We start from the raw sequence: 26,399 nt of genomic DNA, 5'->3' as shown, positions 1-26,399 counted from the left end.
CCGGAAATGGCCAAATGGGCCCGAAGAACCAAAGTCCATTTGCTAATCCCCCCAGTTTACTCGGGCAAGGCTGGCACGGTCCGCTACGATTTGTCGCCCAGGCTCCACATAAATTCGGTACGGGGGGTATCCTTAGCCCTAATGACACTACAGGGAATCCAAAACCCTTCGTATGATTGGACCACGGCATCGTGAAGCTGACGTCTTGACGCACTGGTCACACAGCCAAGGGGTTCGTGATCGACCGATGTTCATGCTCAGATAGTCTTTGAAGCTCAGTGCGGAGCACCGCCAGTGCTACACCCTTCACACGACTTGTCTTACAACAGAATCCGAGAACTGAGTTCCCTCGATCACTATCTGCTATTTTACACTGTTCGATCAGACAGCCATGTACACTCAAAAAGTGTATTTCCTGTAATTTTCTTCGAGATTCTGGTGACTCGTCCATGCCATTCTCAAAATTCCTTTGCTTCTGCTGGGATACACCTTCTGAGTCGGAGATTCCAGCCGGCAGAATGACTGAGACCGTCAAGCGGCGCTGGTCACGATCTAGATATCCTTTGCAAACAGCATCGGAACAGGCAGTCCTAGCCCCACGTACGACCACAGAGTCTAGTGGAAAGAGTGTCTCATCTCCGACTCAGCGCTCAGGCCTGACGAACAGTGTTCATACAATGAACATAGAGCATCAATCAGTGGCGAGAGATACAACACCGGAGGCCTTCGGAGACGAGACGAGTATTCCCTTGAGTGGGGCTTCCCAAGCTGTTCGAGGTACCATCAACAGGCTCGAAATCTCGCCGCTGTCGAAAGCATCATTTCCAACATCAACAGGCCAAAATTCCCAGAGTCTATCGGATAACACACGAGGGATACAGACTGTCTCTCTCAGTCCACCATATGATAACGAGGATCAAGCATTGAGCAAATTGAATTCGCAAGCGCAAGCTGGATGCCCCTTCAAGGGCACGGCACTGAAAGTCCAGGATTCGTTTTCAACTATACCATCATCAAAAGATCATGCTTTGGCTCTGGAATCTGGTAGCCTTCACCTCGACACGACGGACACAGAAACAACAACGAAGAAAACTCTGCGGAGGACACCGAGAAGTTGGTCGCTAAGGGAGGTTGCCTCAGGGGACCTCGAGTCAAAGTCGGGTTCCGAGATGTCTCATAATTCATCGGAGAGGGACTATGTGGATGACTTACCACAGGACCAGTGGAAACGACAAGTGTATCCTTTAGCTTCAGAGATGCTGAATATGCCTGTGCCAAGATCGGAAGAACTACCAGCTTCAAGAGAAGAGCTCGTGCAGAGTAGGGACGCTTCGTTAGCAGACTTCCCAGCAGACCAGCGACCTGGTTTGACACCATCTTCTATAACCGATCAGTTTCAGTCATGGTCACTAAGCATCCCAGGCCATGAGACAGAGGACGCCAGTCAAGAATTGCGACCTCGATTTCTCCGAAATACTTACCCCAGCAAGAACAACAGCTTGGAATCGCAAGACTATCTTGTGCATACGACGGCTGTTGCCACCGAACTGCTGGAACCACCAACACCGTCTTCATCCACAACCGGCATTGAGCATGGTAGCACCATTTCACCAACAGAGCTTACGGAAAATACTCTTTCATCCCAATGGGAACAATCTTCGAAGCCAGGAACTTACCGTTTGCAAGCAGCACTCAAATACAATAATCTTTGGTCTCCACAAACACACCCCTTACCAATAGTAGGAGGACCAGAGATTCAGACCAAGGAGATGGCGGATCCAGTGGTGAAGAATCATCGAAAACATAGCGCAACTCGAGGTCTTCGTCGTGGTGCATATCCACTTCAATCGCCAGCTAGCGTGCTAGATTTGAAAGCATCACGAACACCACAAGCCTCATCTGTTGAGGAAGGCTCGATTCCGGGAGAGGAACAAGCTCTAGAAGCTCTGAAGCCACGCCCGACTTCTGACAGAATTCAAACGTTCAATAGACGGACATATCCTTTGCAGTCACCAGCAAGCGTGTTGAGTTTGCATGCACCTGCACCACCACAGCCAGCACCTACAGAAGACCACTTAACCCCAGCAGAGGTAGAGAATGCAGAGGATCTGGAACCACAACCAGTGGTTGGAAATATTCGTACGCTGAATCGAAGGGGCTATCCCTTACAATCGCCGGCCAGTGTATTGGATTTAAGGAACGACACAGGCCCACGGCCACGAACGGCAAAAATCAATTCTGTTCCGATTCATTACCCACAAACGGACGACGTACAAGGAAGCCTCTACTTTCCTCACGATGAGAACAAATTTCGTCGACAGATCTATCCCCTAGAGGCGAGTGCAAGCGCTGCGAAGCAGGAGCGTCCTCCAACTCCACCACTGCTTGTGGATACGAGTCACCCGGCAGACGAGTTCTCACAACATTGGCCAAAGTCTGAATTGGGCAAGCGAACTCCACACCGTGTTAAGTCGACCTATAACCAGTCTTATCCTTCACAGTCACCCGCGAGCATTCCAGCTCTACGACTTCCACCATCACCGTCACCTTCACCACCACCCGTTGTTGAAGTGGAGTCGCGGAATGAAACTGGATCGTCAGCTCACTTGTCCCGACAGAAAGCGCTTGCTTCCAAGGTGATTAGACATTGGCGCCGTCAAGTCTATCCATTGCAGTCGACTGATAGCCTGTCACCCTTTCAGCGAGCGCCTACGCCGCAGCCTCTGGGGTCAGAGAGGGACAAACCCCACAGGTCTGAGCCAATTCACCTTCCAAAGAATATCCGCGCCGTGAAGGAGGTTGGAACTTCTGGATCTGATGGTCGCACCATAGTAGTCTGTCTCGATGGAACCGGGGACAAATTTGATGGTGACAACAGCAACATCGTCCATCTAATCAGTGCCCTCAAAAAAGACGATCCAAAACAAGTCTCTTACTACCAAGCTGGAATAGGCACTTATACCCAAGGTGGACTCAGCAGTGGCATGTCGGCTGCCCTAGATATGGCCGTTGGATCGGAGCTCGGTCTTCATGTCCGAGACGCATACCATTTTTTGATGCACACTTACAAGGAGGGTGATAAAATATGCATATTCGGCTTTTCACGGGGTGCCTATACCGCACGATGTTTAGCTGGCATGATACACAAGGTCGGTCTTCTACCCCCTCGCAATATCCAGCAGATTGCATTCGCCTACGAGTTTTATACCAACGACACAGCTTTTGGTTGGGAACAAAGCGGGATGTTTAAGGCTACCTTCTCCATCGATATCTCCGTTCACTTCCTCGGATGTTTCGACAGCGTTGCGAGCGTCGGCTTTATTCCTAGACAGTTACCACTGAGCACGACACCAGGCAATAAGCCTCGTTACTTTAGGCATGCGATGGCGTTGGACGAGCGTCGGGCTAAATTCAAGGTCTGTCGCCATCAGACTTGGGACCCGAATAAGCCACAAGAGCCCGAAAGGGCATTTGGAATTTCCAAAACCCAGACCGATGTGCCTCCATGGGATATACACGTGAGGTATGGCGAGCAATATCACCCAAACGTCACCGATGAAGAATACGAGCGACTTGCAGAGGCAGAGGATGAATTTGACACCGATGTCCTCGAGGTATGGTTCGCTGGGGCCCACGCAGACGTAGGTGGAGGCGCAGTAGCGAACGATGAAAGGCATAAACTCGCCCAGATTCCTTTGCGCTGGATGATCCGACAAGCCTTTGATTGCGATACGGGCATAATATTCAAGACAAAGAAATTGGCTGAGTTCGGCCTCGATGTACACACGCTCTGGCCCAAGTACAAGAGCCTCGATCCACCAGCTCATGGCCCTCCACCCTCAGTCCTCGACAAATATGACAAAGGGCTCCCTCCAAGATCGATTCGCCGCTCAAAGCTTGTCCCGATCGACAAAGTCGAAAATGGGGAGCGCTTCTATCATCTAAAAAGTCACACAGACGAAGATTGGACACCTGAGCTAGTTGAGGACTTCTTCGACGCCATGTCGCCACTTAATGACCAGCTGGAGCAAGCTCCACGATGGTGGATTCTTGAGGTATGGCCGGTGGAGTATAAGGTGCCCATTGGTCAGGGCCAGGTCGAAACAAGAGTTGGAATGAATCTAGGACGGTATCGTGCGATCGATGACATGGAGCCGAAGCTGCATTGGACGGTTCGTCATCGCGAGCAGCATATGGGATACAAGATCAGAGGAAGGACTGCTCCACATACTCAGTGGTCCGTTGTAGCATAGTTTGCTCCCAAAAGTCCAGCGTGCAGTTAGATAATGAGAACACGATTTGCCTACAACAAGTTCAGTCTAGGCTACAGTGACACTAGTTCCTGCTATCTCCCAAGTTAAGGATGTAACATCTGAACAGGCTTCGACGAGGTGACTATGGCAAGCAATCGAATACCCGGGAATGATGTCGCCTTGACGAATCTGTTCTGGTCTGAGCAAGAATATACAGTATCTGCGGATGGCGTGTTAATTTTGTATAGTTTTGTTCGCTAGCTTCTATCTCTACTATACTATGTATTTTTGATAAGAGCTAACCTAGATAGTATAAATAGAGGATATATAATAGATCTTATAAATTTAGAAGAAGATATATAAATTGTTTCTAGAGAAATCGAAATGTTAAGTATAGGAATTTTGGTAAAGGGTTTTCATTATTCAAGAGTCGACTTGTCTTTACAAAATATTGCGGTTTTCGCCGTTCGACTCAGGGGGCATTTCGTGAATGGGCTGCCGCCATTTACATCTGGCGTTCTTCGTGCTTCAACCCTCACAGATCTACCGGTCATTCTTGTCTCGCAATTCGAGATTGCCTGACACCCTGAACAATTATTCATCTTTATACTAGGACAAGAAACTAAGCCAGGATTATTTCCTCCTCTATCGAGTCCATATAGATGCTAGCGCTTCGACTTTCAAGTTGATATCTATCACCTCACCGTTTGCAAATAGTGAAAGTCCGGTATCTGAGCCGGACGGGAAAATCTGCGCTGTGATAGTGGACTCCCCGCGTCCACCAAATAATTCGACGGACGACCAGTCAAGAAAAACGCGCAGCTTGACTACTCCATCCTGTGTCTGTAGTGGTCCGTAGTAAATGCCTTTGTAGTCGTCGCTGAAGGACGAATCATCGGTTGTAGAACTGCGATCAACAAACATTCGTTGCGTGGTAAAGTCATATCCAATCAGAGTGCCAGAGGTCTTCCCACCAGTACGGACACCTAGACTGAAGCGTTTCGCGTTCTTGCCAGCTCGAAAACTGATACTAACTTCCAGTTGTTTGCCAGATACTGGGAGCGAAATGTTACCTGTGGCTGAATCCCAGTGATTGGCATACAACAAGGGTCCGTTCTTGAGCTTTTGCAAATTGGAATGGGGTATTGAAATCAGACGCGTTTGACCTTCAATTTTCTCAAGGGTGAGCTCACGAGGGACAGTCATTGCGCTTCGCCATGGCGATGTTGGTATAGTTGCACCATAAGCCCAGTCGCTCATCCAAGTAATTGCCACACGCTCATAATTCGCAAGACCATTGTATGTCAGTGAGGCGTAATAGTCAGGCCCATAGTCTACCCAGTTCGCGTTCCCGGAACCTGGGTCATAGTCACTATCTGGATCTGCCTTGAAGAAAGTGCCGTCAAAATTTCCGACGATGTATTGAGTTCCTGATGCCCCTGAAAAAGCTGGACCTCCGGGATTGATGCCAGCCATAAGAACCCATTTGATGTCGTGTATATTTCCCTTGAGTGGAAGGGGAAACAGGTTTGGACACTCCCAAACCCCACCAACGGCATTTGAAGGTCCGAATTCGCTCACATGCTCCCATTGTTTGAGATCTGTAGAGTGATATATGAGTATCTTGTGAAGCTGGGGAAGCGACACCACCATCACCCAATAAGCACCCTTTCCGTACCAAAAAAGGTAGGGGTCCCGAAAATCTTTCCATTGATCTTCATATGGGCTGGGGGGCAGGGCGAGGACCGGGTTGCCCTCGTACTCTATCCACGAGAGTCCATCATCATTGCTGTAGGCGATTGATTGACACTGCGTGCCTCCACGGATTGTTTGATTGTTGGGCAATGTGACGTTGTTCGGATAGTACGACGTATACGCCGCGACGAGTGGAGGGCTGTCTCCTAGGTGAGAAGAATGAAACTCATCATAAACTGCACTGCCGGAGAAGAAGAATTCACCCAGCACCCCAGCTGGGGTATTGAACGCACTGAGAGCGAGTGGTTGTTCTTCCCAATAAATCATATCTTGGCTGACTGCATGACCCCAGGACATGTTTCCCCAAACATCGCCGGTCGGGTTGTATTGATAGTACATATGGTATTGGCCATTGTGGTAAATCAAGCCATTGGGATCATTCATCCAGTTCTTGGCAGGTGTCCAGTGGAATTGAGGGCGATACCGCTCAGTGTAGTTTTGCGCACTGGCCGAGGCAAGGAGACTGCTGAGTAGCAGAACATGAGCCGCATACATGATGAGCTGTATTTGGGAGATTTGGAAAAGTTCAGGGTCTGTTGAACCATTGATTAATGTCTACAGAGGTGTGAATCAAGGTGCCGACTTCCTTCATATATGTCCTCCGACTACACGACGTGCTCATTGTTTTCCAAACGTCGCTCCATGCAACGATGAGTGGAGTTGCCCTTCTCAAACCCTCCCTGTCAGTATGGTCACATCCTGTGCGCAGTCTCATCGACGTGCCACTTCACTGAGCCGCCAATTGACCTAACTTACCTCATATAATAGTCATTTACCAGGGGGTCTAGCTTGCCGAGCTCGATATTGGGTATAGCTACAAAGGCATGCCCATTGGCAAGGAAGCTCAAATACATAATCCCGTTCCGGGCACCCTTTGATGATCTGCGACAGCGGTGTGGATGTGTCTTCTAGATCACGTTCTTTGAGACTTCCAACCATAGCACGTCGGAGCCTCGGACCGATGCTGGCTGAAGAGTCCACGGTTCTATGGCGTCAGTCATTACATTTCCCCGCAAGTACGACCCCTGGAACTCCTAAGATCTACAGCCTCGCTACAAACTGCTGTCATCCAGCGATTCACCGAGTAAATCACCGTGACTTCCCAGTCAGGGACTAATATCAAGGTAACAGAGATACCAGTAGTCCCCTGACAAGTAGGCTGATCAGCAGTTCCTACATACCTCGTACTAGCCTGTGTCTTTCGCTTAAAACAATCCGCTTCGCAAGGTCTCTTTTCGAGCTTTTCTCGTTTGAGATTCGGGAGTGCGCCAAGCCATGCTAGATTGTGGAAGATAACTCTTCTACCGCAGAGAATGCTACGCTATTATTAATTCTAATCGGTCCGATTATGGAGTCACTCTCCACAGAAACTTAGCTTGCATCAGGTGTCAGGTTCTTATTGGTTTGATAGAGACTCGAGGCTGTCACCGCAAATGAGCTGTGCACCACAGTCATATCTTCGTTGCAAGGGTGTATGTACGAAGTAGAATTATGCTTGTTGAGGTAGACTGGTAACATTAAGTACTTACTCTGCGAATGGCATGTGAAAGACGAAAGTAATCAGCTTCAAAGAGCCGCTGACGTCTCCATAATAACTCGAATTCGGCGACTCTTTAAGCCATGTGATCCTACGTGCAGTCTGAAGAATGCAGTTTGTTACGTCTGTGGAGGTTCTGCAAAACCTCACTGCAAAGAAATGATGTGTCATTTGATGATAATCTTGGTCTACATTCATGATGACGGCAGGCCCATGATGGCCGGAAGCGAAGTCCAGCGCTAGAAGCACTGTGCATGTTCGAGAAGGTGTGGGTACCGCACATGGTGTAGGTTTTAGAGAAGCAATGTGCATGTTCGAGAAGGTGCGGGTCCTTCACAAACCAGATCCGCTTCTTCCGAGCAAATCCGTTGAGAATGACAGCCTGACTCTCTCAAGAAAGTATTCTAGAAAAAGATAAGGAGGAAACGACACGGAGCTATAGCGCCACAGCGTCCCCATGGGCACTCTCCAGCGTTACACCTACGTACCGGATGCCCACAAACCTGGAGTTTCCTTACAGCTTTAACGTCAACCAGGATAGATGGTGATAAGTCCAGCATTTGTGGGGGCAAGCGCTGCTCATTGAAGGTAAGCAACAGCAAGCTGCCTGGGCCGCTGGCCCACCCAATAGCCCTCTGAGTCCACAATCTCAGGAGCAAGGCTCCCGAATCACCGACCTTCATGATTCCACTGATATCGCAATTTCAGATGGTTCAAAGGATCAGACTCCTTGAAGATGGAGCACTCCACTTGTCCATGCTGTTCGAGGAATGAATATGCGATTCAGCGTTGCATCGTCGCAATTAGAAGTGCTGCGGAGGTTCATATGGGAGAAATGCAAGCACACGCATCGCCAGTGACTTGGATGGGTTGATGTCTTTGCCTCTTGAGCCGATGAACTTGCTTCTGCCACTGCTGAGGCAATGGGAAGCATATAAACACAATAGAGTTGCCAGAGAAAGAGGCAATTTTTCAACACCACAGTCTTCTTTATCTTCTTCTCTAAGACTATTGACTTAAGATCAACCTCGCTCTAGGAAACTCTCAACATGGGCTTGCTGTTTAACAAGCCTGCCGATGTGGCGGGGTCAGCTACCCCAGCTATACTCGTTGGCATGTTTGTGGCTTTTGGAGGTGTGCTCTTCGGGTAGGTTCAGAGTTCTCAAGTATGGACTCTTGATGACTGACCATGGATAGATACGATACTGGCACTATTGGAGGCATTCTTGCTATGAAATACTGGAGACAGCTGTTCTCCACAGGATACGTTAATCCAGAAGATGATTTTCCAGACGTGACAGCTTCACAAACATCTGAAATCGTATCTATACTCTCTGCTGGAACCTTCTTTGTGAGTAGCCTCACACGGCTTGCCTATAATTCACTACTAACGATGTGTGACTAAGGGTGCACTTTTATCGGCACCAATTGCAGATTTCATCGGACGTCGCTGGGCCATGATTTTCAATACTGGAGTGTTCACTATCGGTGTGATTCTACAAACTGCGGCAACTGCGATCCCAATGTTCGTGGCTGGTAGATTCTTCGCCGGACTCGGTGTAGGCTTACTGAGTTCAACGATCCCGCTGCTACAGTCCGAGACACTTCCCAAATGGATACGAGGAACTATTGTTGGATGCTATCAATGGGCCATCACCATCGGGCTATTGCTGGCGGCAATCGTTCTGAATGCCACCAAAAATCACCAGAATACTGGCTCATATCGAATCCCCATAGCTGTCCAGTTCGCATTTTCCATCATCATGGTCGGTGGAATGATCATGATTCCGGAGACTCCACGATATCTCATCAAGAAAGGCGATCAAGCAGCCGCAGCACGATCTCTGGGTCGGTTACGCCGTCTACCACTTGACCATCCGGAGCTTGTCGAGGAGCTTGCTGAGATTCAGGCAAACCACAATTATGAGATGGCTATTGGTGGTGCGTCATACCGGGAGCTCTTCAGGAATGCCAGCATTCGGAAGCGACTTCTCACTGGTGCGGCTCTCCAGGCACTTCAGCAGTTGACCGGCGTGAACTTTATCTTCTACTACGGCACCTCCTACTTTACTCATTCTGGCATTTCGAACCCATTCGTGATTAGCATGATCACTAGCGTGGTAAATGTTGTGGGTACTGTCCCTGGCCTGATTCTCGTTGAAAAGTGGGGCCGTCGTCCACTTTTGCTGGCTGGTGCAATCGGTATGAGTGTTTGCCAACTTATCGTTGCAAGTGTGGGCACTGCCCTGCCTGACAGTCCGGCGGCCAGCAAAGCTCTTATCGCTTTTGTCTGCTTCTATATTGTCTTCTTTGCGTCCACCTGGGGGCCTTGTGCTTGGGTGGTGACTGGAGAGATCTTCCCACTTAAAGCCCGAGCAAAAGGTCTCAGTATCACCACTGCTTCGAACTGGCTTCTCAACTGGGCTATTGCATATGCAACCCCTTATCTTGTCAATGACGGACCAGGGAATGCAAACCTTGGCTCGAAAGTCTTCTTCATCTGGGGTGGATTTTGTTGCATCTGTGTGACCTTTGTCCATTTCTTCATATATGAAACGAAGGGTCTGTCACTTGAACAGGTGGATGAGCTCTATGCCAAGGTCGACAAGGCCTGGCAGTCGAAGGGATTTGTCCCAACCTTGCACTTCACTGATCTACAATCAGTCGGGGCGGAGGATGCTCGCAAACAAACCCTGGCTGAGCTGGAACATGGTGCTGATCAGCGCCGAGCATCAGTGGTTGGACCGATCACCGAGAAGTGAGTACTAGATCCCACGCTCGATCGGTGGCTGCTTTGTTTATCGAAGCATGGGGAGAGGCATGGAGAGGCGGGCTCGGTGGGAATTTAGAAGATGAACTGAACTTTTGGAGACGCCTCGTTGAAAACGAATTTGAGGGGCTGAACTTCACAACGAGAGATAGAAACGGGAGTTGACAGCATGACTGATTCTGTGTTTGTTGGCATTACTCTCATTCACCATCTGCCGCTGATAGGTCTTTCCATAGATGAGATTTTGAACGAGCTTGTATGGAATGGGGACCTCGTTCGTTGCGGCTTACGCTCTGTGAAAGTGAGTGTGATTGCTACCATGTTTATATTCATTGTACGCTTGACAAGTTACGAGCAGGTGTACAACGCGAATCCTCATTTGCTACGAGCATTGATGGCATAGTGAGATCCCATTTCCCAGCTTCCTATTACCACAATTCACTGTCTAGGCCATTGAGTCCCCATCTCGATTCACTGGATCTTCCGACCGTACTGTACGTAGCTCAGTGTTGCTAGTATATTCTTGCTGCTCAAAACTAGGCTTTGGTTTCTGCGGGACGAATACAGCATGAGAGAAGCGGATAGCTGTGTGTTTGACGATTCTATCAAGCGCTGTTTTAAAATCGTCCAGAATAATCGTATCTGTGAGACATTTGAAAACGAAGGAGAACTTCCAGAACGGATTGATGGCACCAGTCTGAAGCACCGAAGTCACCGAAAGAATATCGATCACAATAAAGATCACACTGAGGCACATGCTTAGTAGCAAAATACCGAAACGGGGTGATACCTTGATTAGCTGAAGGAAACCAAGGCTGTAGCTGTGTTTAATGTTCCAGAATAGATTAATCGTGGTGAAGATCCACCAAGGGTCGCTAAGACATGCCGCCGTTAGTACAAGTGTTGACTTCAGGCAAGAGCTAGGTTCTCACCGACAGAGTGCCTCATAGGGACGCGTAGACACGAAAAGATGCTCATTTAGGCCATTAAAGTAGGTGAAGTTGGCGTAGATCTCAAGTACCCAGTATGATTGAACCAAGATAACGGTTCCGATATAGATCCGACTCGTCGTCGGGGCCAAGAATGGCCTGTTCTTAATCCAACCGATCACATTGTGTAAGCTCCATGAAGTGATGAGCAAAACTGCTGTCGAGGATAAATACCAGCCAAATACTGGAGGGTCGAAGAATATAAAAAATCCGTTAGGAATAGCAAGAATGAGCTATGTGTCGGCCCAGTCAGAGAGGATGAGAGTCAGGAGACCAGAGGAAAAACGTGCCTCAAGCAGCACGAGTTTGTGCAGTAAAACCCCAGCTCGCATATTGGCACTCGTGATCAATGCCATCACAACCAGCGATCCCACCATCATGCCTTGGGACCATGCTTCCAGAGTCAAATGTGCTGGAATCGAGGGTTTGCCGGATTCTACAGGCATACTTGGAGGGATTGTTATTGAAGGGTTGAGAGTAGCTAAATGCTCAACCAGATACAATCTTGGTGAAGATATGGTCAGATAATGTTCAACACAGTGCACTGATAGGGGTAAATTGGGTGGGTTAGTTTGCGGTATTTATGAGGGCGGGAAACGGGCCAAAACTTAGATAGTCAGTGGCATGCTCTTTTTCCCTTGCCCGCTCCAGACCTCCCGCATCCGGGGTTGCATGAGGCTTGACACTACTGTAGGTGTAGCGAGTTGACTGAAGAGTGAGCCCAATCCCCACACAATCACCGCCCCACTTTTGAGTGCAGGTTACAACCACTTTACGAACATGACGAGGTATCTGACCATGCGAGCTTCGCAGTCAGACTATTCCCGTCTAGCAAAATTCCACTTAGTAGACATAAATGAAGTGTGGAATGGTGAGAACATGAAGTGATGGGCGCTTAATTGACTCTACGGGCTTAACACTATGACAGCAATAGGCGAAGCAAGTGTTCAGAGGTGTAATAGCCCTACTTTAAACTGTCGAGGAAGGCTTTCCTGATCTTTTTTGCATGCTCAATATTGAGTTTGGACCGTTCAACGCTTGCCAGACTTCTCCTTTCCAACCATTGATTCCGATCGTCAACAAACGCCTTCATGCGCTCGTCTCGCTGTTCGATCTTCTCTTTCTGAAGTTCACTTAGATTTCTTCGTGTTTGTGGGTCGGCGAGGCTCGGAGGTTGGACTTGAGGTCGATTAGGCAATCGCAAGGCGACAGAAGGAATTTCCAATCTTGGACCCGGCAAAGTTTGATACCAGTAGGCCGTAGTGGACCAGTCATCACGCAGATGATTGGCATGCCCATGCTCTAAGGTGACTTTGATCTTGGAGTTGAACCGAACAGGATCAGGGAGGTGCCATCTATAGGACACCTGGTAACCAGGAACGTCCTCTTCGTGGATAATTGTTCCGCAGAATGGATATGCATTCTTCTGCATGCCCCAGCCCTGAGTGAAATAGTCTTCGCCGCCTGTCCCGTGCATGCTAGGGGGCCATTCATCGTCATCAATGAAGATCATATCATCACCTTCGCCCCACCAGGTTCCCTGGAAATGCAGCACAGAGTGGTTACAGCCAATGTAAGTCCCTGATCCTGTTGTTTCCAAAATGGTATAGTTTCCTTTACCGTCCAAGTTCGGTACCTGCGTCTCGAGACTGTTGGTTTGCATGTTGTCAGGAGCCCACCCATTGGTGGGATTTTCACGTCTCCAATGAGCATGAAAGTAGAGAATTTCATTTGGGTCAAATGCTGCAGGACGTAGTTCGTAATCGATGTAGAAATATTGAAAATATGCATCTTCACCTTGATTTTCAATCTCAATGCGGGCTCTCTTGTTGAATGGCATCGGAAGGTAGCAATTGAAAGCTGCGGCACCTCCAAACTTCTTCTCCTCGGATGGCTTCACGGACACTGTGAATGGCAGGGATTGGAAATTCGCCGCCATGGAATGCCCAAGACAGAAGAAGTCGCCAATAGGTGCGACAACATTTGGTGTTTCTGAATCATCCCAATACATCTTGATGATAACTTTGCGGTAGTAATCGGGATCACTCTCTTCGTAGTTCAGACCCAATGCGTTGTGGATTTCCATCATGGCGACACCGGACTTAGAATACGGGATCAAGCCAGGCCCTAATATTCGACGACATGTCTGAACGAACCATAAATGCGTGATCTTGCCCGGCCCTTCGATATCAGCTAACACGGCTGTTTTGCCCGGCAACACCACCCAAGCATCCTCGTTGAGTCCAGTTTGATCCCAGCTGGAGATCCGGGCTGTACGCGCGGTCTTACGCTGGGCCGCAGAAGAGAGCAAGTCTCCGTCGAGGAAAGCAGAGGTAGACATAGTGGCTCTAGATGAGAGTTGCGTTGAATGGGTATCACTAGGCCAAGGTCAAGGACTTGGGGTTTAGGCGACTCTCAGTTTGTTCACTGGAAAAGACCTCGGCTTTTTAGAAATGAACGAAGAGAGAAACAGCAATACCTGACGACCCCAGCATTATAACATAACTTGGTAAGACTCGAAGTCCTCTTCTGAGAGTATTTCCTCTCAGGAGCGACGCCCCGATTGTCCGACTTCTCTTCGGCCCACGACAGCCGGAACACCACGCGTGAATGAACACGACAAAATTTTATCAAGGCCATTGAGATTGAAGAGATTTTGTGTTTTGGAGATGAAGGTGAACTACGCAAGACAATGGGTATAGATTACTAGTAGAAACTGCTGAACCCTCATGACGACTGGGAGCTTGGTTGGCATCCCTGATGTTCTCTTCCCCGCATGTTTTTCCACCAAGATCGAGCTTTACCTTTCGCGGAGCATCCTGTGCGTCTCCGCGAGAGACGATGTCACTCTCGCCCGATGTCCTCAGGCCATGCGTCTCCGCATCGTCGGAAGTACAAATCTCACGCCCCGATGGCGACTTTCTCTTGTCCCCTAAGATTCATAGGTATTGTGCCAAAGTCGAATTTCCTCTAAGTTAACTGATCTACACGACACAAGATGAGGCCGAGAGTCGGCAGAAAGGTCACGGTCATAGCCTGCAATACCTGTCGCTCCCGACGCACTAGATGTGGAGGACAGAGGCCGGTCTGTTCTTTTTGTCACACTCGTGGGTTAGAATGCCAGTACGAGAAGCCGAAAGCACCTCTGCCGTCAAGGTACGTTCTCTTCCATATCTCCAGCTTCTAGATGCCTGTTTACTGCGACTGCTTGGTGACTCCATCTCCTCAGTGTGGAAGTAGAGCTCGCACGCATCAATCAACGGCTTGATGATGTGACCACCCTATTGATCTCGACACCACACCATTCGAAGCCAGCTGGAAACCCTCCCATCGAGTGGGTCACGTTCAACGACGATGAGAGATCGCCATTTGAGCTTTTGGGAACTCAAGTCATGATGGATATTCTAGGTTTGCCTGCAAATTTTACCCGACAACTTCGCCACGTGGAGAGAGCCTCATCCTCGCCGAGACTCTCCTCCGCCCGTTTGTACATGGTGACACATCAGCAAGCCCTAAGGTCAGTACTAACTTGACTCTTGACTGATGTCGTGAATGAACTGCACCACTAATCTGGTTTTCTCCAATAGTGCTCTCGCAGCATTCTCTGCTCATGTACACATCTGGTATCCTATCTTCCGCCCAGGCTTCTCGGAGCAGTATTTCCGGGTTATATCAGGTCCCTTGATTCCATCTCCCGAATCTTGTCTTACACTACTAGTAACAGCGATTGGATTGGTGGTGCACAGCAGCATTAATAATGCTGGTGAAGCGCAATCTGAGCACACGAGTGATCCTTACTTCGAGGCAGCCATAGCGTCCTTGCCCCTGGTACTCACAGACGATAGCATAGCTAGCGCTCAATGCTTGATTCTGCTGAGTATCTACTACTGCTGTCTCTGCAGGCCATGTCATGCACTTGACTACTGCCTTATTGCATCGATCAAGGTGCAGAATTGTTTGCAGAAGTAAATATTTCTCAGGACGGTCACATTTTCATTGGGCTAATGAATTTAGTGCTGCAAATGAAGACCACGAGACAAATGAACGACTAATAAGAGCATATTGGGTGGTACTACTCTTGGAAAGGTATAGACTGTGCTTCCATAACTGCTTCGCAATTTCGTAGCTCTAATGTATCTACAGCGAATTACGAGTACAATTCAGTGCCCCAGAAAGTGGACTCTGGAGATTGGATGATGAGATATCGCTGCCCGACAGCCGCACCACTTGGCACTTTGATATCGACACAGGCTCCCCTGGGGCAACAGCGACACCTTCCAGCATGGTCTCCACGACGAGTGCGTCGACGGATAAAGTGCAATCGTATTTCTTAGCCGAGATAGCAATGAGACGCATGTTGCATCGTTGCAACACCGCCATTCGCCGTACATCCGATGGAAAGATTTCTTACGCCCCAGGCATTGCAGTCGAACTCGAGCTTCAGCTCGATGAATGGCACAAGTACCTCCCCGACCTGGTCCGTTTCGAAATTGAAAAAGATGTCGCCCAATCGGGCTCGGATACTCAGTTGGACGGCATGGATTCTTCTGATTCCTGTCCACTGAGCAATTTCTTACGCGTTCAATATCATTGCTGCAAAATCTCTATTTACTGGCCTGCGATCTATCAAGTTATCAACGAAGGATCACACGATAACCAACTATCAGATCACTGCCAAAGATTCTGGAATTCTTATATTCAGCTTGTACCAAGCATCATGGCTGCTTTTCAAGAGTGCATCGTCAACAGGTGGACTTTATATGCGAGCATTTTCATGACCACCATGGCTGCCTTGAAAGGTTCGCTGTCATCTTGTTTGCAAGATACTGTAGACATGACACAGCTGGGACAGTCTTTTGCCATGACGAGAACAGCTGAGCGGCGAATGATCGAAATAAGTCCATCTCTGACACTTCTTGCCGACACCTTAGCACAGAAGCTTGCCATAGAGTCCAACTCGCCTTCAGTTGTGATCACTTCAGATGTCGCGGAGCACTGAGCCAAACGCACATCTGTCTTGTAAGGATGCTTAGGTACTTGAGAGAAATGCTGTTTTATTGGCATCGGTTTCAGCCCATGAAAGTGAGGGAGAGATGTGCGCTGAATTGTACTGAGGAAATCTAATCTTGAGGCCTGTTACGTTTATGCAGTCATCTAGTCGGTAGCAAACGCCGACTTTCCACCATTCAGCCCGTCCCAAACTCGAACATTCTCAATAACAGCACTGCCATCCTCACCAGTGGCCAGTGCAGTAATGTCTCTGAGCTTCATATCAGGTTGACTGTAATAAACCATGGTGGCGAGAGCGAAGCGATCGTTTGCAAAGACCTCGAGCACATCCCGATCGAGGATAATCCGCAGGCGAAGTGGTTCTTGTAGGAGGTCGACAGGGCCAGTCTGGTTTTCGGTACCTCTTCTGGAGGTAAACAGGGTGAAGGGTCCCGATTCTGAGCACCTGTTGATATCAGGCTCAACATTGGTGGCTTCACGGTTGACTGTGATGCTCTGTAGAAGGGTGGAAAATAAGATGGTGGTGCAAACTGAGAAGTCATGGTTATGCCTGATACAAAACCCAACTGTCTCGCAACCGGCCGACACTGAAATGGTGGCTTCCAGCTCCCAGGTTGCAGATATTGTTGAGTAGAGCCATTGGTGCCGCCCTTGTGATGACTGAGGAAGTTCGATGGAGCTCTCGCTCTGATACTTTTTGATACTGAGATTGCGGAAATGTTCGAATTCAGCTATTGGCCGGATTCCCAATGTATATAGGTCAAAAGCACCATCTCCTCGTCTTTCCATTTCAAAGTTCGTTATCTCTGTGAGAGAGCTATGCAGCGCCTTGACAACCCTTGGAACCTTGAGCAGAAACAGTTCTCGGGGCAATGCGAGTGACCCGTTCCACCCTTTCTTCCTGGCACGCTCAGCCGTTATGTCCTCCTCTGGGACCCATCCGTACACAATGTAGCGACCGGATTTAGCTTCTCGAAATGAGTTAGCCGCGTAGTATGCGCCGTGATCGAGAAATCCGCCCGACTGGTACTGGAACTTGATGCCTGCGGAGTTTTTGACAAGATCTCCAGACATCCAAACCTGCGTTCTTACAGTCCGAGGAGTGACATCCACTGGGAGTTCAAAAGATCGAATTTGATCACGCTCAATATTCCCTTCAGCTCCTATGATGAGAATATTCTTTTCTTTCGAGTCAGTCGAAAACGACAAGAAATTGACACATTCCCAATTGACTCCATAGCTACCATTCCATTTCTTCGACGGCTGGAAGTTGACAGGCAAATCGACTAAAGAGCCAATGAATTTCCAGCTGGTGATATCGGAAGATTGCATCTCATACAAAAACGTGGTGGGACCTGAAGATTGGATGCCTCCGGATACGAGTCCGTACAACTTTGTGCCAGAATCATGACCCAGCAGAACATCTGCAGCCGGCCATGGGGCGATGAACGGATCACGAAAGCCCGTGACTGGCATGTCCGCAGGCTCGCCTGATACTATGGGGTTCTCAGAGCATTTCTGCCAGGATTTTCCGGCGTCATACGATGTTGCAATCGCCAGTCCGGCGGCATCGCGGGGATAAGGAGGAGTGCTCCAATGAAAGGGCAACTTGCAGATGGACGAGTAGGCCACCGTAAGCTGGTTGCCGGCCCCTGATCGTGGAGGGACCATACAGCCGGTGAAAACACCCTGGGCATCGTATGACTGATCTGGGATCAGTGCAGGGGAAGTTTGTACCTCCCAAGTAATTAGATCTCGTGACGTCAAATGGCCCCAGGACATGTTACCCCATTCACAGCCATAGGGATTGCCTTGATAGTACATGGTCAATTGTGTATTCTGGAGGGGTTAATGGTCATTTGCTCTTACATTGATAGAAGAGGTGGTAAGTACCGGTCTTGCAGTCATAGCCTGGTGCACAGGGATCGTTGATCCAGCCACTACCAGTGAAGTGCACCAATGGTCGTGCGTTAGAGGCCATCTGAGCTATGGACATGTTTCCCCTAAACCATGAATCTGCTCATCATTAATTCTATTCAAGGCATGATGTAGCGAAGGCTTTTATGGGTACACCAACTCAACACTTTGGTATTCTACCAAGAATCTCAATGATATGAAATAGTACACAACATATCTGCGTCGGGCCAGTCGGGCGAGGCATCTAATAGTGTGGAAAAGGAGGTTTACATCAACGTGTTTGGGGCGTAAGAGCGAAACCAACAACAATTGGCGATGTACGGTTTTGAGGGTCTTTGGTGCGCTACGTGCCGGCAGTTTCGGTGAAACCTCCCCGACAAATGTGTGCTACCCATGTGACTTCAAATTTCAATCCATGGTGCTAAATTGCAAACATCGGGAAGTAGTGCCAATGCTCCGCGATAAATACATAAATACGGACTTTGAAATGCATTACACAAGTCGCCACCCTGGTAAGGAAAATAGTTCCCGCCACGTTCCATTTCTCTTTTTTTCCCATGCGGAACACTCGAAGGCTTGCTTCTGGGCGACATTATCGATTAAGCGAGAGCCTGGTCGTTGCAATTACACATCTGACACTCCTCACGATTCCTGGAGCCCCCGAACAAGTAGTATTCGCTCCCCCTGGGGGATTGCCATGAATATGGGGAATATGGAGAGTTGATGAATACGAGAGGCTGCCGTTAAGGTATAAAGAGCAGGTCGTCGCCGTGCAAATGTATGTTGTACAACTTCATTCTCTTACCAGGTCAGATAACTTTGATCTAAATTGAGAACAACCACGGACATATGTCAATGATGAACGAAATAAATGGGTAAGGTTGATCTTACTGCTACCTATTGTGACATTAGCGATCAATATCTCATATCATCCCAGGGTCGACTATTCTGTCGTCAATCCCTCCAACAAATGGAAGATTCTTAAGACACAGTCACGCTTCGCTCTCTGGGGTATGCCTTCCCACAGACTACTAGACGTACTCATGCTGACAGCGCTGACTAGCATTTTGGATCTCCAGTGGTGTAATCATGCAAGGCTTTGATATTGTCGCAGGAGGTCAATTAGCAGCCTTACCAGCATTCAGAGAGAAGTTCGGTATTCTGCAACCCGACGGGTCGCACTTAATACCTGCACGTTATCTTTCAGCGTGGAACTCCATAGCACCCGCATGTGAGGTTGTGGCAACTTTTATTTTCGCTCCCCTGCTCGAACGGTATGGTCGCAAGTGGGGCATTCTTGCAGCATCACTCATTTCGACCGCTGGTATCCTGCTTCAACAGCTTGCGCCAGATTGGCGCGTGCACCTTGCAGGCCGTGGCGTCAATGGTAAGATATATTCTGGGTAGCTCCGGTTAGAGAGTGGTACTAATGGCTATGGTAGGCGTTGCTATTGGTATTATGTTCACGATCTCACCATTGTGGATTGGGGAAACCTGTCGTCCAGAGCTTCGTGGTTTCTTCCTGTGTTTCTTCAACACTAGTATTGTTTTTGGACAGTTTGCCATGTGAGTCTTGATGAAGTTCTAGCGATACCGAGTTTACGTCCTGACATATTATCTAAGTGTCGCCGTGTCCAAAGGCAGTAGCAACATTGAAGGCAAATGGTAGGTCTTGATGACTGTTCGATGGGTGATGGCTTACTTGTGCGATAGGCAATGGTGGCTACCTGTCGTTGCGATGTATATCTTCCCACGTGAGTCACCTACAGCTCTATCACGTACTATTGAAATACTGACTGGGTTCCACTCGCAGTCATATTGACATCTGTCTGGCCATTCTTCCCCGAGTCGCCATATTGGCTCGTGAGAAATGGCAAGATTGAGCAAGCCAAGAGGGCACTAAAGCGGGTCTATGGTTTCAAAGACCAGAGGTTCTACGACATCGAGGTCCGCCGAATGCAAGAGGAGATCGCTTTCACGCAGGAAGTTCAAGGCGGACCTCTGGAAGCAAATCATTCATTTACGGTACTTGGAGTCGATCTTGCAACTGAGGCTGAGTGTTTCCGGGCCACCAACCGCAAGCGAACATGGACAGCCATCTTCGCTGCGAGTGCACAACAGATGATTGGAGCCACCTTTGTCATTGGCTATGCGACCTACTTCCTCGAACTCATTGGCATCAAAGATTATTTCAGCGCCGCGGTAGCGCTATACGTGGTTATGCTGGTGTCGAGTACCGCCGCATTTCCGTTGACCGAGATATTCGGTCGACGATACTTGATTGTGATCCCCCAATTCATCCTCTGCGCAATGCTTCTCTTGATTGGCATCATGGGTTGTGTACCCGATAAAGGCAAAGCAAGCTGGGGCATCGTGGCCTTCATATATCTTTGGGCTATCATCTACCAGCTGTCTATTGGTGCCACGGGCTTCGTCCTGGCATCTGAAATCGCAACAGTGCGACTAAGAACCGCAACTCAGGGGTTGATCACGATCACCAATGCTATCTGGGGTTTGATAATGCAATTTACGGTCCCCTATATGGTACTTCTAACCCAGAGTTATGTTTTATTGATTTCATCACTGACTTGTCGCAAAAGATCAACCCAGATGCCGGAGATCTTGGAGGAAAAGTTGGCTTCATATTTCTTGGGACCGGGTTGATTGCTGCCATAGGAGGATGGTATCTCTACCCAGAAACGAAGGTATGCTCCTTACATGAAGGCCTAATCCCTTACCATCGGCCTCTCATGTCCCGCGTTGAAGCTAAAAGCATAACGTACTACAGGGCATCTCTTTTGAGAAACTCGATGCGCTTTATGCCGCAAAAGTTCCACCTCGGAAGTTCAAACAAGCAGCTCTCGAAATGCAGACTCAGCGTCCCATGGAACTTAATTCACCATCTGAGCATAATTCCAAAGAGCATGCTGCAGCTGAGAAGAACTCGCAGACCCATGTAGAGCACAAAGTGGTCTAGCACACTATGGATAATTACCAAATCAGGGACAATGTACCATATCAGATTGATGTGGCTTTACTCCTTCTAATGCGCCATGAGTGACTCAAGTGGGAGGTAGAGGGGGTAGCCCTGGTCCATTCGAATCGAACACTTTGGGGCTGCTTAACGTATGGATGAAGGCTGTGCAGAGAACGAAGATATCAAGGTCATCATAACGAAGGTATAGACCTTTGTCGTACTAAACTCAGTGGGAAAGATACTCGCAATCTCGACGCCTCTTTCAGCAAGGCTGGCACATACTAGATGGTAGCTCTTGAGCTGGAAGATTAAATGCAGTATTGCAATATTATGTATTGTAAGTTGTAAGTAGGGAATATTACACAGGCGTATAGTTTGCCGCATGAAGATTATTCGAGACAACATTTTCAGTCAAAACATCAAATTCAGTGAGGATTCAGGGTATCCGCAGAGCAAGTACGCGCGTCGTTCAACATATCGGATACTCTCATTCTCGAAGAGCATCAGTAATTGATCAGGTCCTCCGACTCCCCAAATATCAAGTTGTATGTTTCATGGCTGCCAGAAGACTCTTTTCCTTGGAGCTTTCCAAGGCATCTACCTGCGGAATCCTGCCTTCCCTCTCGGCACGGTCCATAGCGTCAGGGTCATCGACATTGACTCCAGCAACCTCGGCCTCCACCTGTCGAATGGGCCCCTTGAACCACTTTCGAGCCCACAAGCCCCAGCTAGCAAGGCACCAGAAGCCGATAATCCCGACGGCCACGGGCGTGTAATTCAGGGTTTGGCTGTCCACAGGGTTGACGGATGGCAGGCAGAAGATGATGGTGATGAAGGCAATCCACATGCAAGCGATGAGGGCAACAGGTCGTGAGAATTTCTTGAGGTTGAAGGGCCCGTGGATGAAGCCTTGTGGATTCACCATGCCGATCAGGATCGGGAGTCCGTAAGAAATGTACAGCCCGATCGTGGCGATTGAAGTTGCTGCTGCGAAGGCCACGCTGGAACCAACGCTAGGCACTGCTAGGAGGAATGAGAGTGTAGCTGCGAGCCAGATAGTGCGGATTGGGCTGCGGAATCGTTTGTCAACGTGATGAAAGAAAGGCGGGATGCCACCGTCGCGAGCGAAGGAGAACATCATCCGTGAGTTGGATGTTAAGCTGAAGAGACCGCAATGCCAGACACAAATTATGACGAGAGTGAAGAGAACAATTGCGCTTGTCTTGCCGAAAACATCAACAAGGATTTGAAGGACCGGGTTTCCGTACTCTGGAGCGACAGTGGATTCGAAATCTTGGATGCTGAAAAGAAGGCATAGAATCAAGAACCAGCCGAAGACGGCAGAACAACCGATTGACATTAGTACACCAAGAGGTGCGGACCAGGATGCGTTTTGCGTCTCCTCGGACAAATGCGCACTAAGGGAATTGTTAGAATTCAATGTAAAATCATGCTGAATTAAAGATTCACCTTGCATCAAAACCTGTAATGGTATATTGAGACATGAGAATGCCCACACAAGCAACATATGCAGGGGAAGCGCGAACAGACCAGCCTGGGTCGCCGGTTCCATCGTAGAATGTCGCGAAGACGAACTTGGCGTCCATATGGCGTGGTGCTTTAGCCACAACGGCCACGGCAAAGGCGAAAACGCCCAGTGAATGCAAAACAATCGATGTATTGTTTAAATACCGCAGGATGTGAACACCAAAAGAGTTGACAATTCCGTGGGAGAAAAGGATCGCGGCATAGATACCCAATGTTTTCCCAGCAGATGGCTCATAGCCGTTGATACTCGCTAACGTTGATACAAGGCCCGCACAGCCAAAGGTGATTCCGGTAGTGACAGCTACCTGCCCGAGCAGGTTAAACCAGCCAGTCACCCATGCTGCAAATGGGGCCCATTGTTGAGGAGCCAGAATCGCGGCCCAAAAATAAGGTCCACCAGCAGAGGGAATAGCCGATACCTAAGATCGAATACTCGTTAATTGCCTAGTTGGTCGGACACAACATGGGAGATGAATTGGTCCAAAGCGGAGAGTACATACAATCTCAGCCATACCTGGAAGTCATTGTCAGTTCGTTCCAGCAAGGAATGGATATGGAATGGTTACTCACCTAGCCCAACAAACATGGTAAAAAAACTCACCTAATCATCTTGTTAGAAGGAGATACACCTCAGTCGTGGAGTGTCAATGCATACGATAATCCAGCCGACGCTCATAACGCCGGGACCGCCAGTATTTAGGCCATAACTGAACAACGTGGTGATGCCGGTGATGACGGAAATGATACTGAATGAAACACCGAAATTATGAATCATAGACCAGTCTCGTTTCAGCTCTTGTTTGTATCCCAATTCGCGCAATCGGCCTTCATCTTTGGACATACTACGTGTCGCAGTGCCGAGATGCTCGGTGTCGGCCATCTTGGACGAGCCGGGACGTTATCAGTTGATTGATTATGTGGGGCGCGGTGGAGTTGCCAAATTGCTTGGGCAAGGCTTGAGGGCTGATAAGAAATGGTCAAGCCCAAGGCAAGCGCTGGGAGTAGAGAGACCAAGCTTGCGACAAGCTTGGGGTGGTGGGAGCCATCTTTATAGTTTACAAACACCAGCCAGTAGATCGCTGGTGTTTTGTCTAAACCTGAACTTGCAATCTACTGGTGCATTCAAGTCGAATGATAACAACGTCTCAAGTCCGAAAGATAAAGGCTCCCAATCCTGGTGTCGCACACGAGAGCACGTTGCCTCTTAGGGGATGCGCAGGCGGATGGCACTTTGAGGAGGGGTGCTCTCCAGCCATTCATAGGAGCTGGAATTCGATGCCAAGGAGTGCAGCACGCCGAACTTGTCGTTTAGATACGGGCCTCAGAGCTTAGAATGTGGTGCCTAGGCTTTCCTCCACGTTGCTGCCACATGCGGTAACACTGCACCGAATGCCTTGCTCCTCCTGGTTTCTGGTAAGTAAACACTTCATCGGAGGATGGCGGGCGAACTCTCCTCTGCAGGTACTGTGTGAGCTTTTGCTTTCGCTTAGTACAAGAATGACCGCTATTGATTGAACCTCGATTTAATGACGCCGGCCAGATTCCCAAAAAGACGTGCTGGCCCGGAGGGCTGATCGAGCAGAGCTCCCACACCTTGCGAAGTTTTGGGCGCGAGAGTACAGTGTGAGTGACCGAGTGCATGGTGGCGCCTTTAGAAGCATGAGGGTAGTCTCTAAGAAGAAAGAAAATGGGCAAACACTAAGCCCCAACAACTGCATCGTGAATGGTGGATTCTTTGATTGGATGGGGAGATAGATGAAGGTCGTAAATGTTTTTCTGCCTCGGCTGCAAGATTCCAATCTCATACGTTTGGAGGTCAGTAGTGGCTCACCACCAAAAGCTAACACTAATGCCAACAGAACAGCTCCGAACGTAGTGCCACCAGCCAACGGGTATATACAATGCTTGGCCAGGGTGGATGATGCAGTCCATATACGGGATATGACTAATGCCTGGGTAGACCTCGTCCCAATCTTCGAGTGGGGATAACTCCATTGCAGCAACGTCGACGCGGGAGGTGTTGGACATATCAATCGTCTCGGACAAACATTGCCCCTCATCCAATTTTCCCGTCGCGTTTTGCAGATGATCAATTCCATTTGTATGAGGAGCAGGTTCATTCTTGGGTCTGGGAAGCAAAGCGTTGGTGTGAGCAGGCGAGTACAAGCGGATATACTTTGTTCCCACAACTTGGCATAATATATTATGATAAGGATCATGATGTAAAGGTGATATACTCCAGGCAGGGCCGAACCAAATATTTCGTTGAATATCAGTGTCACCGGCGTCGCTCCTTGAATCACAGTCTTCGAACTCAGGATGCAACATATCAGCTGAGGGAATACTACTTGGCTGACTAACTTTTCTCAGAACTTCCCTTTCTGTTTTGCTCCTGGCGACCGGGTTGCCAGCCTCTGGGGCAGGAGCATCCAAATAACAGTAATCGGGAACAGCAATATCGCCCTGCAAGGAAGGAATCTGCTTGAGGAGATCATGTTGAGCAAGATAGCCAGTTTGAACTTCTTTTTCCGGGTGGGGTTCGACTTCTGATGTGCGGAGAATATAGTCATCGAGGAACTCGCGGAAGGGGAGAATCTTCTGACCCCAATCATCATCTGTATAACTTCGACCAATTTCGATGGGCACCAATCGACGCCCATGAATTGTCGCCTCCAACCAGTATGAGATAGTCTTCCATTTTTCGAGAGCTGGCCAATGAGTTAGAGTATCGTTCAGTATCAGAGGTTCTCGCTTCTCCAGCATGAAGGCTTGGAATTTTGTGAGCGATGGATTTTGCATTTGTGCAACAGGGAATTGGATTGTAGGAATGGAAACCTCGTCAGAAGGCAGGGTGTGGGCCGATTCCGGAAGTCGTCTTCTTTTGGCGGGACGCTCTGAGACTTCACGGTCACCTGCACAAGCAGCTTGTAGGCTGGAGAATATATCATGGATCAATTGCTCCCGACCAAGGCCACCTGCCATTATTAAAGCCATATCTAGGATTGACACGATAGTGTCAAGACTTTCAGAAACAGAGTCCTTTTCCATGAAAGTCAACGCTTTGACAATACTAGCATCGGTATAGAGTCGAAACCAGCAAGGCTTGACATTCTTGAATGGGAAAGTATGAAGTTTTTGATCCGCGAGAGTAAGGAGGGCAATATGCTGATCCCTAAGACTGTCGAAACCATCGGAATGACATTCGAGAATAGGATCGTCAGGTATATCTCTTCTCAGCTCTAGCACAATGGCTTTCAGAAACTCAGGATTTAGCTTCAGCATTAGAGCGTTAGGAGTCCGTGTGCTTGAAGGGGATTGAGGGTGGTTGTGGGTTGTAAATATTCAGATTCAGAACTGAAGCACTTCAAGGTCATGATGAGGCAGCAATGGGATATCTTGGCACATTCATCGTTTGGGCAGTCACGACGACACGGGTCGGCCCTAAGAAAGAAGGTGTGCCGGCCTAGATTCACGTGACGCAATTCTCCCTCACTTTTGTTCTTCTCTCTTGTCAACCTACATCTTGCCGCATCGCCGATTCTTGGGCATCCTCCTCTCGTCGTCTCTTTCCATCTCCACACCCATCACAGTGCTCGCGCTACTGGTCTTCATCGCATCTCGCGGGACTGGTGCATTCACCAGG

The 26,399-nt window shown here is 48.8% G+C and overlaps 9 protein-coding genes across 9 annotated transcripts; 4 read left to right on the top strand and 5 right to left on the bottom strand.

Moving 5' to 3' along the window:
- Window positions 1–449: 449 nt before the first annotated feature.
- LTR84_002793 (uncharacterized protein) lies at window positions 450–4,253 on the top strand (the record flags this gene model as incomplete). The annotated part of the gene is made up of 1 exon (XM_064846393.1): window positions 450–4,253. The coding sequence occupies one exon, from the start codon at window positions 450–452 to the stop codon at window positions 4,251–4,253; it is 3,804 nt and encodes a 1,267-aa protein (XP_064706003.1).
- Window positions 4,254–4,898: 645 nt separating this feature from the next.
- Window positions 4,899–6,503, bottom strand: LTR84_002792 (uncharacterized protein; the record flags this gene model as incomplete). Its single annotated transcript, XM_064846392.1, has 1 exon — window positions 4,899–6,503. The coding sequence occupies one exon, from the start codon at window positions 6,501–6,503 to the stop codon at window positions 4,899–4,901; it is 1,605 nt and encodes a 534-aa protein (XP_064706002.1).
- Window positions 6,504–8,594: 2,091 nt separating this feature from the next.
- On the top strand, window positions 8,595–10,307 carry LTR84_002791 (uncharacterized protein; the record flags this gene model as incomplete). Its single annotated transcript, XM_064846391.1, has 3 exons — window positions 8,595–8,692; window positions 8,743–8,896; window positions 8,952–10,307. The coding sequence occupies 3 exons, from the start codon at window positions 8,595–8,597 to the stop codon at window positions 10,305–10,307; spliced, it is 1,608 nt and encodes a 535-aa protein (XP_064706001.1).
- A 1,961-nt stretch (window positions 10,308–12,268) lies between these two features.
- On the bottom strand, window positions 12,269–13,645 carry LTR84_002790 (uncharacterized protein; the record flags this gene model as incomplete). Its single annotated transcript, XM_064846390.1, has 1 exon — window positions 12,269–13,645. One exon carries the CDS (start codon window positions 13,643–13,645, stop codon window positions 12,269–12,271), a length of 1,377 nt encoding a protein of 458 aa, XP_064706000.1.
- Window positions 13,646–14,699: 1,054 nt separating this feature from the next.
- On the top strand, window positions 14,700–16,303 carry LTR84_002789 (uncharacterized protein; the record flags this gene model as incomplete). The annotated part of the gene is made up of 4 exons (XM_064846389.1): window positions 14,700–14,821; window positions 14,892–15,269; window positions 15,319–15,390; window positions 15,448–16,303. 4 exons carry the CDS (start codon window positions 14,700–14,702, stop codon window positions 16,301–16,303), a joined length of 1,428 nt encoding a protein of 475 aa, XP_064705999.1.
- A 155-nt stretch (window positions 16,304–16,458) lies between these two features.
- LTR84_002788 (uncharacterized protein) lies at window positions 16,459–18,138 on the bottom strand (the record flags this gene model as incomplete). Its single annotated transcript, XM_064846388.1, has 1 exon — window positions 16,459–18,138. The coding sequence occupies one exon, from the start codon at window positions 18,136–18,138 to the stop codon at window positions 16,459–16,461; it is 1,680 nt and encodes a 559-aa protein (XP_064705998.1).
- Window positions 18,139–19,089: 951 nt separating this feature from the next.
- On the top strand, window positions 19,090–21,208 carry LTR84_002787 (uncharacterized protein; the record flags this gene model as incomplete). Its single annotated transcript, XM_064846387.1, has 9 exons — window positions 19,090–19,106; window positions 19,169–19,242; window positions 19,295–19,618; window positions 19,674–19,797; window positions 19,855–19,896; window positions 19,945–19,985; window positions 20,045–20,775; window positions 20,832–20,936; window positions 21,020–21,208. The coding sequence occupies 9 exons, from the start codon at window positions 19,090–19,092 to the stop codon at window positions 21,206–21,208; spliced, it is 1,647 nt and encodes a 548-aa protein (XP_064705997.1).
- A 538-nt stretch (window positions 21,209–21,746) lies between these two features.
- On the bottom strand, window positions 21,747–23,636 carry LTR84_002786 (uncharacterized protein; the record flags this gene model as incomplete). The annotated part of the gene is made up of 5 exons (XM_064846386.1): window positions 21,747–22,626; window positions 22,679–23,175; window positions 23,257–23,270; window positions 23,327–23,357; window positions 23,412–23,636. The coding sequence occupies 5 exons, from the start codon at window positions 23,634–23,636 to the stop codon at window positions 21,747–21,749; spliced, it is 1,647 nt and encodes a 548-aa protein (XP_064705996.1).
- A 947-nt stretch (window positions 23,637–24,583) lies between these two features.
- Window positions 24,584–26,038, bottom strand: LTR84_002785 (uncharacterized protein; the record flags this gene model as incomplete). Its single annotated transcript, XM_064846385.1, has 1 exon — window positions 24,584–26,038. The coding sequence occupies one exon, from the start codon at window positions 26,036–26,038 to the stop codon at window positions 24,584–24,586; it is 1,455 nt and encodes a 484-aa protein (XP_064705995.1).
- Between the last annotated feature and the right edge of the window lie 361 nt (window positions 26,039–26,399).

This window comes from Exophiala bonariae (genome assembly GCF_035927105.1).
Source record: "Exophiala bonariae strain CCFEE 5792 chromosome Unknown scaffold_14, whole genome shotgun sequence".
NCBI lineage: Eukaryota > Fungi > Ascomycota > Eurotiomycetes > Chaetothyriales > Herpotrichiellaceae > Exophiala > Exophiala bonariae.
This window is presented reverse-complemented; position numbering and strand designations above follow the sequence as displayed.